Raw genomic sequence first — 14,933 nt, forward strand, 5'->3', positions numbered from 1 at the left:
AAGAAGTCAAGGGACAAGAGACCAACTAAAGCAAATACTGATCTCCATTATGGTGACAACACATTTTATTATTAACTAAATCTCTGTTAATTCTCAACAATAACTTTTGTACATGTATGAAATAAATAATCGTAAACTGGTTTGTAAACTGGTTTCACACTCAGTGTTGCTGGAAGTCAGTTGTAGTTCTTGTGTTTCTCTTTTTTCTGTTCTTTTTTCTCTGTCCTTCAGTGATTCTGCTTATTAGGTGTTCATCAGTTTCTCAATTCACTCTCTTCTTTTCATTCACTCTGTCAAGTGGACTATATTAGTGAACTAATGTAGGGAATAGTGAATGAGGGTATAGGGTGTGATTGGGAAAACAGCCTCTGAGTGTCAATTTGGAGCACTGTTCATTTACAGTATATTCCTGTAGGCTATTTTTGTTTTCTAGGGTATATTACTGTTTTAATGGAAAATGGTATGATACTGTCTGAATTACGCCTTTTTTTACAGCAAGGGTTAACAGTGTAGGACGAGGCAGTGACTTCATGCACTTGTTGCACAGATGAACCCCAGATGAACCCCAGTTTCCTGTTTTTAACCACAGCGCAAAGCTTCACTTCTACTTCAGATTACACTGAACACTCAAAAAAAAACAACAACTTTATGACAAACGGAAACTCTGAGAGTATGCTTAAAATCTTGAATTCTAAATTTTATAAAAATTCATGATTGTTTGCCATTTCTCATACTGCCATACTGGTAATATCACATGCATTGGAAAAGAAAAGTTATTAAATTAAACGGCAATGGCAAATGTGAGCCTTTTCACTCTCAGATGTTTGGACTCGACTGTATTCCCAGCTAATATTCATATGTTTTAACATTTTGTTAACGTTCCCTTTAAGTTATGAAAACGTCATTTCTGAATGTTCTCTAGTTTCAAATGTTTTAAAAACATTTTTTTCTTATTTATGCAAACATTAAGGAAACATTCTATTTAAACATTATGGAATACTTTTGATTTTTCTCTGAACATTCTGAAACAAGTAACATTTAAAAAATGACAAACTTACAACTACAATGTTCCAGAAAGTTTTATAAACGTTGTATAAATAATGTTTTTGTGAATATAATTACAGACCAGTGTCACCATTATGTTCAGTTATATTCAGTTCATAGACTTTTAGTTTATTTCCTCACATGTGTTTCCTTGTCTGTGTTTCCCGCCACTGATCCGTCATGGACACTAATCACATTCATCACAGCTGCTCATCCTTCAGTTAATCGCCACTGTGTGTTTAAGGCTATGTTTACACGGAAATTATCTGAAGAGAAAACGCAAAAGTGGCGTTACGTTATCACTTTTTATTCTGCGTTTAGACGAGCGTTATGGGGGGAAATCTATGTGGTGATGCAAAAGTGTTCTTTTCCTGTACTGACGCATGCCTGTGACGTAAACGCGTACGCGACGAGAGCCACCGTGAGCAGATCAGTGCCTTAATGTCGAGCAGTCTTTTGCGTTTTTACCCTTTAGACGGGAAAGCGACGGTGGAGCGTTTTTAAGATTTCCACTCTGGAGGGTGGTTTCACTTTTTTGCGTTTTAAGCCCCAAAAACGCTGTTGCCGTCTAAACGAAAGGCACATCTGATCAAATATTTTTACGTTTTGACCCGCGAGCGCAGTGGCGGTTCTACATTGAATTACACCCTTTGACCTTTCTTGTCCATCTCTTATTTGGCACTCGACATCGACAATCAACAGATTTCCCCTGATCCCCCCCATACCAACTGTCGACAAGTCACGACCAGAAGTCAAAACTAAACCAATTCACCTTGGTGGTGGTGACCAAGTAATCGTTTTGTATTACCTATTTTTATTAGCCATTCAGACAATTCAGAAAAACAAAAATGTGCAGGAAATATAGAGGCCTGTATTTATAATATTATGAATGAAATGTGCGTTATTTGGAAGAAAGTCGAGGTGTGACTGACTTAGATAACTATATGGATCTCCCCCTTGTCCTTTCCATTTGGGAGAGACCCAGAGGTGAACTGTCATTCGCGCCCGCGCCTCCGCGCCCCCTCCCCTTTCCCCTTCTCAAATAAACAGCTTCTGTGCACGGCATCTTCTCAGCAAGCAGGGGCGCAAATTTGCCAATTCCCCACACAGTGAAATGATAGATAATAGAAAACCGCTTCGCGGCACAGATTTTTTTTTTTTTTTTTTTTTCTGCTCGTGCCTACTGGATGAACATCACAAATGAATGTCACCACAAATTTGGGTGTACAAGTGTCATTGTTTAAGAAACATCCTCTGGAAGAAGCGTAATCCATATTTGACAAAAACTCAGGAGGACGAAGAGCAAGGCAAGTTTATTTATATGGCACATTTCATACACAATGGCAATTCAAAGTGCTTTACATAGAAGAAATTAAAACAGTTTAGAAAAATAAAATAAAATACAGTACACCGGGGCTGTAAAGGGGGGGTAAACGATGACGATTCTCGGGGCCCATGACTAAGAGGGGGCCCAGAGAAGCCCCCAATAAAATTGTGGTGCTAAAAAAAAATATTTGATTGTAAAAATGATTAACTTTAAATTATTCTATTTGCTGTTTCCTGGTGTCAATTTTTTTAATTTGTTTAGGAAACACAAACGTCCGTGGGCCCCTCTCGATTATCATAAAATGGTTCAGTCCGCCCAAATTGTATCCAGGCAACACAAACAGCTTGACTTCACTTATATACAAATCACATTATACTAGCCTATTTATTCAAAGTCAACCTGGCTGCAAACGCAAGGTGAAATGGGGGGAAAAACAACAACAACGTGAAAATTCAACAGGGTTTAGCGTAACGTCAGAGAACGTCTAATTTCTAGAATGCACAAACAATAGTTTGGGTTTTTGCGACGGCGGCAATGGATCAACATTCTAATCAATCAGTCGAGAGGAGAGACATCATGGGGAAGTGTCGTTCGGTTCGGTGTACGCATTTTCAAACCGAACGGTTCGTTGGACCATTTTTCCTGCCGACCAAAATTTCATTATTTCAAATGTAGGCGGGTCGCGCGTGGCAAGCGCGCTCATAATGTAAGAGACGCCGGTGTCCTGACATTCCATCCTACCCGTCAGATTGTCCTACCAGGGCTTACTGCGCATGCGCACATCAATATTTCGTCAATTTTGTCACGCTGAACAACACGCCCATCATTTTTTACTACTTGCTTTGAGAACTTCTTCATGTGAGGTAAGTTTTTACTATTTATGCCAATTTTTATTATACCAAGATATATAGCAGTAATGAGAACTGTTTACGGTCACATTCATATAAAGCCAGCTAGCACCATTGATAATTTTATTTTATAATTTTGATATGGGCGGGGAATATGATTTGATTGTTTTAGTGTAAAATATAAACACACACAATTATGCCAAAATGTCCGTTTTGTCGAGTGTCCCTATAAGATCAGTCTTAAATGAATTAAATAAAGTATCAAATGAGCGTAAAGAGTGTGAGGCGTGTGAGATCCGCGTATCTGTAAACAGCGGCAGGTCTTAAAGTGACAGCAGTTTTCATTCATAAATATAGGCCATTAAACAAATATTGAAAATATACTCTATGTTGTTTCTGCATTCATTTGGAGATCAACTGTGAAATTATTACATTATAAAATATATTAAATTTAACTTTAATGTTTGTAATTACGATTAATCACATAAAAAATGCCCCATTGATTTACAGCACTAGGCCTATATCTATTTGTGTTTTTTTTTTTCTTGCATTTTTTGACAGCTATGGAAGATAAGTGGGAAGCATTGTATAATCTTCTGTCAGTGGGATCGTACCCATCAGGGTATGATAAGTCCAAAAGGCAGAACATTCGAAGATATGCACTCAAATTCAACTTAAAGGGTAGTTATTTTAACTTTAAATTTCAATTATGTTTATTTTATTATTCATCTTGATTTTCTTTTCCAACAATGCCAAATGTCCTTTTAGTCTACTTTTGTCATAGTTATGTTTTCTCTTTAATGTAGATGGAATGCTTTTTTATGGAGGGAAAAGAGTGATCAAAACCAAAGAGGAAGCCAGGATGCTCTTTGAAGAATTCCATTCCTCTCCCATTGGTGGGCACACAGGGATTGGTAAAACACGTGCTGCCATCTGTGCCAGATTTTACTGGCATGGCATGTCAGTTGACATTGAAAATTGGGTATGTGTTATTTATTTTATATAGTTATTTTAATATATATATATATATATATACAACAATTTCTGAAAGGTTTTGGAATGTGATCAATGTCAAAAAGTGGGAAAGCCTTTGACTGCTGTGCAGACCTTACAGTGCATCAAGTTAAATAAGTGCAGTAACATATACAGCATACATATACTAAACCTACTTTATACACGCTAAACTTACTTTACATTTGATTTTACTTGATAGGTTTCTGCTGTTTGGGAGCTTATTGGCATTGATTTAACTGGACCATTACCTGAAACTGCAGATGGCTTTAAATACATCCTCACAGCCACAGACTATTTCTCTAAGTGGGTTGAGGCTTTTCCTTTAAAAACCAAGACAGCAGCTGAAGTTGGAAGACATCTCTGTTCCATCATTTATAGACATGGCTGTCCCCAGAGAATTCTCTCAGATCAGGGAAGGGAATTTGTAAATGATGTAAGTGTATTTACAATTATCAGTATTAAAGTGATATGAAGCTAGCGCAAGTTCTGCCAGGAAGACTCAATCGTTCGCGTCATTAATTACCTCCTCATCTATCCAATTATATCACTTACTGTAGCTTAAAAGGGCAGCGCTTACACATGTCTGAGTTCGCAGATGCTGTCACTCCAGTACCTCCATCCTCCCCGCCTCCACCAAGATGGGATCTTTCCTCCAACTCCTCTACTCAACCAAGCTGGGTCCTCCCTCTATCAACCCCAACACCATCAGTCAGGCTATCCCTTCCATCCTGAAGACTTCAGATGTCTTTTCCTCCATCCACCCCACCACCACCAGATGGCCCCTTTCCTTACTCCGCCGGGGGGTGAGCGGCGCCCCCGCCTTCGTCTTCAGGCGGGACTCGCAGATTCAGTACCCTCTGAATGCGAGTTATGAACGGGGCCTACGCCAAAGAACCTGATTGCTTGCTGAGCTCCTAAATAAATGTTATTGTTACAGTATTAATTCTCCCGAGTCTTTCTGGTAGAAATAGGTTTAGCCTCAATGTCTTTGTTTTTAGATTTTCAAGAGTTGTTATATTTTCCTTTGCACATACAGTACATGTATTCATTTACATTTACATTTAGTCATTTAGCAGATGCTTTTGTCCAAAGCGACTTACAAATTGGGACTAATTTAAGCAAGTCATCGTGAAGAGGCAAAAAACAACGCAAGAAGTGCTCAAAATACGAAGTTCAGGCATTATTCAGAGTAGCATAAGCCCGATAAGCGAGAATTTACAGGAATATATACATATATATATACTTTTTTTTATTTTATTTTATTTGTGTTTTACATGTATTCAACTACTGTTTTAAGGAGTTTTTTTCCAATTTACTCACAGTGATTTTTTTCCTTTATTTTTTAAGCTTAACCACAGGCTTTGTGAAATGTTGTGCATCAAAAGAAGTGTGACAGCAGCTTATCATCCTCAAACTAATGGCCTGGATGAAAAGACCAACGACAACATTAAACGGTAAGTTTTATTATTGTATGTACCTAGGTCAGGAAAAGTTAAGGCACCCCCACCCACCCCCCATGACATTTTCACCCATCTTCCGCTTCAAGGCACCAAATAAGTTATAAATGCGTTCCTAAAAAGGCTTTCATACACCAAGTTTATAAGCCTTTTAAAAAAAAAAAACGTTCCCCCTCATGTTTCATTTTAGAGCCCTCAAGAAATTGGTTAACGACCAGCAGAATGACTGGGATGTCTATCTGGATGCCACCTTGTTTTCTTTAAGATCAAAGGTCCACACCACCACAAAACACTCCCCTTTTCTTTTAATGTATGGGAGAGAGGCAGTGTTCCCTGCAGAGATTCCTGTTGAAATGCCAGTGAGTGTGCTTATGGAGTCATTCATTTCAGCAATTTTGTCATACTAGCCTATGTCAGAAGAATTGTGCTTAAAGTAAATTTAACCTTGAAATCATTTCCAATGGGTACTGTAGTAGATGATGCAAAACTTTTATTATTATTTTTACAAAACTAATCATACAGTAAATATTGTTTTTATTATTAGTACGCTGGATTGATTAACTGTATTCAATTTTAACATCATCTGTTATAAGACCTTGTTCCACAACAGACAATAAGGGTCACTAATATTCCTAACAGTTTGTTGTGAATAGTAAACAACCATGTTGTTAGCAAAGGACCTCTTCTCATGCTACCATGGGCTTTTCATTACATACATGCACATGTGAAATTTTAAATAGTTAAAAATTGAATTTATATTGCTTCAATTATATTGCCTTGTTTTTTAGCTTTCCACCATCAGTCTCCCTGTGGAATCAAGTTTTAGTGATTATGTAGTTTCCGATAAAAAAAAGAGAGATGAGGCCAAAAAACAGGCAGAAGAAAACATTGGTAAATCACAGGAGAAACAGAAGGAAGCATATGCTAAAAAGGTCCAGAAGAAGTACAAAGACTTGATTTACAATGTTGGTGATGAGGTTCTTCTGGTGAATATGAGGAAGCGTGGAAGAAAAGGAGGAAGGATTGAACCTGACTTCTCAGGACCCTACATCATTGAGAGACTCAGTGGCAAACTTGTCACTTTAAACAAACCTGGAGGGATTACTTTAAAAACTAAATATAGCATTAGTCACATTAAACCATACAGAAGAAGCCAAACTGGAAAGGTGCCTGATGAGTGTTCTGGTATCTCAGTCTCCAGTGGATCTACTGAGAGTAACAGTTCTTGCAAGATGCCTCCTTGCACTGTTGCACCTACACTCAGCCCTCAGCATTCTGTGACCAAGGTAAATGATTCAGAGAAGCTCCAAGAAGATTCAGCGTTACAAAGACCTTCTGTTATTCAAGTTGCCCCTAAAATGCTTGACCAAACAAATGGGTACATCAAGGAGGTAGAATTAACCCCAACAGATGAAGAGCCAGCAATAAAGTTCCCATCAGATGTAAACCAAATCTCAGAGGAACAAGGTTTTATATTTACAGAGATCTCAGTTCACCCTTAGTTGCCAGTTTGGCCTACCCGACCAGTTTGGTCTTGTTGTTATGGTTGCTTGCTTGCAGTGTTTAAATCATGGTGGCCATTTTGACCTGTTGGTCACAGGTCACCGTTATTTATAGGAAGTGGACATAATAACCAATAAAGACGATGTAAAGACCAAACCTACGGCCTTTACTGTTTGGCACGTTCATTTTGCCAAGTTCATTTTATGTTGGCTCGTTGGCCCTGTAAAGTTTATTAAATTATTGTTTATTTTATTATTTTATTATTAGAAAAATTATTGACAACACTAACTTTGTCTTTCTTTTTCAGTAATGAAGGTCTGGGCCTCAAATGTCACTGGTCAGGTTGAAGCAGTTGTTGGGCCATATAAGCTCTATGACTCTTCTTTTCACTCACTGCAAGGGACCGAGTGACTTTCTGATGAAGTAAGTTATTTATTCTTATGCTATGGGTAGCCTTTCTTTCCAATCGGCCGGTTGTCTAAATTACTTGTAGACCCAGAACATGATTTTAAGAGTCACCCAATTGAAAAAGTTTTTTTTTCTCATAAAAACAAAGTTTAGTTTGTTTATATTCATGTTTATTTTTCTTAATTTAGGTCATTGATGCATACCTGCACCTGGTCATTGAAAAACAACAGGTATGTATAGAATGTCTACTTATTTGTGACCCTGGACGACAAAACCAGTCACATGGGTCAATTTCTTGAAATTGAGATGTATACATCACCCGAAAGCTGAATAAATAAGCTTCCCATTGATGTATGGTTTGTTGTGATAGGACAATATTTGGTCGAGATACAACTATTTGTAAATCTGGAATCTGAGGGTGCAAAAAAATCAAAACATTGAGAAAATCTCCTTTAAATTTGTCCATTTATGTTGGCGATTGTGCTGCATTCACTCACAAAAATAAATGTTTTATATATTTACTGTTGGAAATTTACAAAATATCTTCATGGAACATGATCTTTACTTAATATCCTAATGATTTTTGGTATAAAAGAAAAATCAATAATTTTGCCCCATACAATGGCTATTGCCACAAATATACTCGTGCGACATGTGACTGGTTTTGTGGTCCAGGGTCACATTTAGGAACACTCATTTAATTTTATATACTTACAAAATGTTTTTTCTCAGAACCACGTACACCAGCTTTGTGCAGTTGTTGCACGTTCGTTGTTTGCTGGACAGTTCAGATGCCTAGGGAAGGTAATTTAGCTTTCCATAAAGTAATAAAGTAGCTAGATATTATTTACGTGTTTTGGAACCATCACAAACTTATTAAACACTTTTCACAGATGAAGTTTCCCATTGAGGACATTTGGCTGTGCCCTGTGAACATTGGAGCACATTGGATTCTTGTGGTGCGTGTGTATTTTTCAAAGTACATTGCAAGTGAGATTATAGAAAATGTTTTTTTTTTTCTTCTTCTTTAGTGATCTTGGGCTATTGTCCAATAGAATACTCTTTTTTTTTTTTTTTTTTTTTAAAGCTAGATGGTGGGGGAGTTCGAGTTAACTAACCAACAGAGCAATTCAAGTTGTTTTGTTTTGTTCGTGATATATTTCACAAATTTTTGTCATGTTATGTTTAAATAAGTTTCATAGGTAAGAAATGTCTTGCAGGGTCAAAGATGACACACGGCAAGTTTTAAAGTTGTGAGCAGAGAAATAGGCTACACACGCACATAGGCTATATATATTCTCTGACAAAGGCAAAGAGCCTTTGTTATCTGTATCTCCTATTGCCTTATATTCACCTGCAAATAACTAATTCACTGTTTTGACACTTACCTCATCTCTCTCTCTCTCTCTCAAAGTCTGACACATCCTAACAATTTTGTCCATAATCTGCACACATTCTTTAATGCTTTAGGTCAATAATTTAAAGGTTTATTTATTCCATTTACATAAGAAGTATTTCAGAGATTGATAGTGTCTATACCAAGCAGCTTCCTGTAGTTGTTAGTGGTGATCTAAAAATATTTAATAACCTTATTTATGATTACATGACATTATATTCTAGATTATCAACATGCCTGAAAAAACACTCCTTCTGACTGACCCAATGGGAAATGAACGTTTCTATGAACATAAAATTCTACGGAACTGGAGGTAACCTTGTTAGAACTGTTATTCTTTTTTTTAAATGCTATTCGATTCTAAACAGTACAAATGTCTCGACAACATCTAGGAATTTTTTAAAACTGAGGTGTGATGAGCAAACAGCACAGTGGCAATTACGGACCCTGAAGCACGACCTGCAGATGGATTCCAGCAGTTGTGGAGTTTTGGTATTGAATGTATGTGTTCATTTGAACAAGTAGCTTCAGATCTGGAAATGTTGTAATGAATTGAATTAAATCATCTGTCAATTAATGTTTCAGTTTGCTGAACAATCCCTGCTGACAGGAACGATCAGCAATGTTCAGACTACGCCTGAAGCGGTCAGCTCAGCACGCATGAAAGTAGCCTGCACACTTCTTGGATGTCGAGGTGAGTGCTGTTTTAATTCTGTAATACCGTAGTAATATTGTAATGTACAGTATGTCGTGTAGTACACCTCTGTAGATGCTATCTTCACTCCGAAAATTGTATTTAATCAAGTAAGAATATTCAAATATACAGAGGGGATAGAGAAGAAAATCATAGAGTAGATCAAGTAAATAACTTGAACATACTGACATACTGATGCAAAAAGTAATGCAAGAATGATTTAATGTAATTTCAGAACTGGTCTGACATAGTATTTTTCATGGCGTTTATGTTGACATTTAGTACACTATGATATGATTGCCCAATGAATTCATATTTATCTTATTAATGTTAACAAATGTATAGGTAATGCAGAGGAGGACTGTGTGCTTTGCAGCATGCTGGAAGACGACCCCAACGAAAGCATGATTGAAATGGTATACAACTTATAATACACACACCCAAAAAGCAACAGTTTAACTTTATGTGCCATGTTTGTTTTTTTGTGTGTGTGTGTAGAATTTTGTTATTTAAATGATAAAACTTTTTTTTGTTATTTAAATCTTTCATATTTTTAGATTCTATATTGTTTTAGATGTACTAATTTACAAATATATTCATCTCTTTTATGTTCAGGTACAGTGTGAGAGCTGCAGTAGATGGGCACATTTTAAATGTTGCAACTTCAACAGCCTTAATGTGTTTATGTGCAAAAAATGTGTGGTTTAGTTTGAGTGTATTTGCATTGATAACAGTCTGCAGCACAATGTGGTCTTATTTAGTTCATATTTATATTAATAACTAATTTTATTGTTTGACTTGTTTTGTATAATTGTGCCTTAATTTGATTAATTATCTCTTTTCTATATTGTTCTGCTTGATTATAAATTATTTCAATAACTATCTTATTTTCAATTTACATTATCATCTGTTTTTGGGTAAGTTTGTAAGTTTGTAACATCTGTCCAGGGACTACAGGTTAAAAACTTGTATTTTGCTTATTTCATACTGGTAGGACAATCTGATGAGGTATTTTGCACTGTAAAATCATCCTATCCGTTTATTTCATACTGGTAGGACAATCTGATGGGGTATTTTGCACTGTATCATCCTATCCGTTTATTTCATACTGGTAGGACAATCTGATGGGGTATTTTGCACTGTATCATCCTATCCGTTTATTTCATACTGGTAGAACAATCTGATGAGGTATTTTGCACTGTATCATCCTATCCGTTTATTTCATACTGGTAGAACAATCTGATGGGGTATTTTGCACTGTAAAATCATCCTATCCGTTTATTTCATACTGGTAGAACAATCTGATGGGGTATTTTGCACTGTATCATCCTATCCGTTTATTTCATACTGGTAGAACAATCTGATGGGGTATTTTGCACTGTAAAATCATCCTATCCGTTTATTTCATACTGGTAGGACAATCTGATGGGGTATTTTGCACTGTAAAATCATCCTATCCGTTTATTTCATACTGGTAGGACAATCTGATGGGGTATTTTGCACTGTATCATCCTATCCGTTTATTTCATACTGGTAGAACAATCTGATGGGGTATTTTGCACTGTATCATCCTATCCGTTTATTTCATACTGGTAGAACAATCTGATGAGGTATTTTGCACTGTATCATCCTATCCGTTTATTTCATACTGGTAGAACAATCTGATGAGGTATTTTGCACTGTATCATCCTATCCGTTTATTTCATACTGGTAGGACAATCTGATGGGGTATTTTGCACTGTATCATCCTATCCGTTTATTTCATACTGGTAGGACAATCTGATGGAGTATTTTGCACTGTAAAATCATCCTATCCGTTTATTTCATACTGGTAGAACAATCTGATGGAGTATTTTGCACTGTAAAATCATCCTATCCGTTTATTTCATACTGGTAGGACAATCTGATGGGGTATTTTGCACTGTAAAATCATCCTATCCGTTTATTTCATACTGGTAGAACAATCTGATGGGGTATTTTGCACTGTATCATCCTATCCGTTTATTTCATACTGGTAGGACAATCTGATGGGGTATTTTGCACTGTATCATCCTATCCGTTTATTTCATACTGGTAGGACAATCTGATGGGGTATTTTGCACTGTATCATCCTATCCGTTTATTTCATACTGGTAGAACAATCTGATGAGGTATTTTGCACTGTAAAATCATCCTATCCGTTTATTTCATACTGGTAGAACAATCTGATGGGGTATTTTGCACTGTAAAATCATCCTATCCGTTTATTTCATACTGGTAGAACAATCTGATGAGGTATTTTGCACTGTAAAATCATCCTATCCGTTTATTTCATACTGGTAGAACAATCTGATGAGGTATTTTGCACTGTAAAATCATCCTATCCGTTTATTTCATACTGGTAGAACAATCTGATGAGGTATTTTGCACTGTAAAATCATCCTATCCGTTTATTTCATACTGGTAGAACAATCTGATGGAGTATTTTGCACTGTAAAATCATCCTATCCGTTTATTTCATACTGGTAGGACAATCTGATGAGGTATTTTGCACTGTATCATCCTATCCGTTTATTTCATACTGGTAGAACAATCTGATGGGGTATTTTGCACTGTATCATCCTATCCGTTTATTTCATACTGGTAGAACAATCTGATGAGGTATTTTGCACTGTATCATCCTATCCGTTTATTTCATACTGGTAGGACAATCTGATGAGGTATTTTGCACTGTATCATCCTATCTGTTTATTTCATACTGGTAGGACAATCTGATGGAGTATTTTGCACTGTAAAATCATCCTATCCGTTTATTTCATACTGGTAGAACAATCTGATGGGGTATTTTGCACTGTATCATCCTATCCGTTTATTTCATACTGGTAGAACAATCTGATGGGGTATTTTGCACTGTAAAATCATCCTATCCGTTTATTTCATACTGGTAGAACAATCTGATGGGGTATTTTGCACTGTATCATCCTATCCGTTTATTTCATACTGGTAGAACAATCTGATGAGGTATTTTGCACTGTATCATCCTATCCGTTTATTTCATACTGGTAGAACAATCTGATGGGGTATTTTGCACTGTAAAATCATCCTATCCGTTTATTTCATACTGGTAGAACAATCTGATGAGGTATTTTGCACTGTAAAATCATCCTATCTGTTTATTTCATACTGGTAGAACAATCTGATGAGGTATTTTGCACTGTATCATCCTATCCGTTTATTTCATACTGGTAGAACAATCTGATGGGGTATTTTGCACTGTAAAATCATCCTATCCGTTTATTTCATACTGGTAGGACAATCTGATGAGGTATTTTGCACTGTATCATCCTATCCGTTTATTTCATACTGGTAGGACAATCTGATGGAGTATTTTGCACTGTAAAATCATCCTATCCGTTTATTTCATACTGGTAGAACAATCTGATGGGGTATTTTGCACTGTATCATCCTATCCGTTTATTTCATACTGGTAGAACAATCTGATGGGGTATTTTGCACTGTATCATCCTATCCGTTTATTTCATACTGGTAGAACAATCTGATGAGGTATTTTGCACTGTAAAATCATCCTATCCGTTTATTTCATACTGGTAGAACAATCTGATGAGGTATTTTGCACTGTAAAATCATCCTATCTGTTTATTTCATACTGGTAGAACAATCTGATGGGGTATTTTGCACTGTAAAATCATCCTATCCGTTTATTTCATACTGGTAGGACAATCTGATGAGGTATTTTGCACTGTATCATCCTATCCGTTTATTTCATACTGGTAGGACAATCTGATGGAGTATTTTGCACTGTAAAATCATCCTATCCGTTTATTTCATACTGGTAGAACAATCTGATGGGGTATTTTGCACTGTATCATCCTATCCGTTTATTTCATACTGGTAGAACAATCTGATGGGGTATTTTGCACTGTATCATCCTATCCGTTTATTTCATACTGGTAGGACAATCTGATGGGGTATTTTGCACTGTATCATCCTATCCGTTTATTTCATACTGGTAGAACAATCTGATGAGGTATTTTGCACTGTAAAATCATCCTATCCGTTTATTTCATACTGGTAGAACAATCTGATGGGGTATTTTGCACTGTATCATCCTATCCGTTTATTTCATACTGGTAGAACAATCTGATGGGGTATTTTGCACTGTATCATCCTATCCGTTTATTTCATACTGGTAGGACAATCTGATGGGGTATTTTGCACTGTAAAATCATCCTATCCGTTTATTTCATACTGGTAGAACAATCTGATGGGGTATTTTGCACTGTATCATCCTATCTGTTTATTTCATACTGGTAGAACAATCTGATGGGGTATTTTGCACTGTAAAATCATCCTATCCGTTTATTTCATACTGGTAGAACAATCTGATGGGGTATTTTGCACTGTATCATCCTATCCGTTTATTTCATACTGGTAGAACAATCTGATGGGGTATTTTGCACTGTATCATCCTATCTGTTTATTTCATACTGGTAGAACAATCTGATGGGGTATTTTGCACTGTAAAATCATCCTATCCGTTTATTTCATACTGGTAGAACAATCTGATGGGGTATTTTGCACTGTAAAATCATCCTATCCGTTTATTTCATACTGGTAGAACAATCTGATGGGGTATTTTGCACTGTAAAATCATCCTATCCGTTTATTTCATACTGGTAGAACAATCTGATGAGGTATTTTGCACTGTATCATCCTATCTGTTTATTTCATACTGGTAGGACAATCTGATGGGGTATTTTGCACTGTAAAATCATCCTATCCGTTTATTTCATACTGGTAGAACAATCTGATGGGGTATTTTGCACTGTATCATCCTATCCGTTTATTTCATACTGGTAGAACAATCTGATGAGGTATTTTGCACTGTATCATCCTATCCGTTTATTTCATACTGGTAGGACAATCTGATGGGGTATTTTGCACTGTATCATCCTATCTGTTTATTTCATACTGGTAGGACAATCTGATGGGGTATTTTGCACTGTATCATCCTATCTGTTTATTTCATACTGGTAGGACAATCTGATGGGGTATTTTGCACTGTATCATCCTATCTGTTTATTTCATACTGGTAGGACAATCTGATGGAGTATTTTGCACTGTATCATCCTATCCGTTTATTTCATACTGGTAGGACAATCTGATGGGGTATTTTGCACTGTAAAATCATCCTATCCGTTTATTTCATACTGGTAGGACAATCTGATGGGGTATTTTGCAC

At 36.5% G+C, this 14,933-nt stretch overlaps 3 protein-coding genes across 3 annotated transcripts in view; 2 read left to right on the plus strand and 1 right to left on the minus strand.

The window, feature by feature from the left end:
• Window positions 1-14,933, plus strand: part of LOC309511386 (uncharacterized protein) — a 256,220-nt gene that overhangs the window by 201,703 nt on the left and 39,584 nt on the right. The window lies entirely within an intron of this gene.
• Window positions 1-14,933, minus strand: part of LOC309511360 (uncharacterized protein) — a 211,325-nt gene that overhangs the window by 123,399 nt on the left and 72,993 nt on the right. The gene's annotated exons all lie outside the window — the stretch shown is intronic.
• LOC309510326 (uncharacterized protein) lies at window positions 8,321-10,576 on the plus strand. Its single transcript, XM_082185060.1, has 7 exons — window positions 8,321-8,405; window positions 8,495-8,560; window positions 9,222-9,310; window positions 9,390-9,498; window positions 9,583-9,691; window positions 10,037-10,107; window positions 10,307-10,576. Exons 2-7 carry the CDS (start codon window positions 8,495-8,497, stop codon window positions 10,397-10,399), a joined length of 537 nt encoding a protein of 178 aa, XP_082041186.1. The 5' UTR covers window positions 8,321-8,405; the 3' UTR covers window positions 10,400-10,576.

The sequence above is a fragment of the Leuciscus leuciscus genome, assembly GCF_965113295.1.
Source record: "Leuciscus leuciscus genome assembly, chromosome: 12".
Lineage (NCBI taxonomy): Eukaryota > Metazoa > Chordata > Actinopteri > Cypriniformes > Leuciscidae > Leuciscus > Leuciscus leuciscus.

Bases quoted from the DNA above. Each gene is read 5' to 3' on its own strand.
- LOC309510326 (XM_082185060.1), top strand. From the start codon at position 8,495: ATGAAGTTTCCCATTGAGGACATTTGGCTGTGCCCTGTGAACATTGGA. The intron at 9,692-10,036 runs GTGAGTGCTGTT...ACAAATGTATAG, and splicing joins CACACTTCTTGGATGTCGAG to GTAATGCAGAGGAGGACTGT. The intron at 10,108-10,306 runs GTATACAACTTA...TTTTATGTTCAG, and splicing joins ACGAAAGCATGATTGAAATG to GTACAGTGTGAGAGCTGCAG.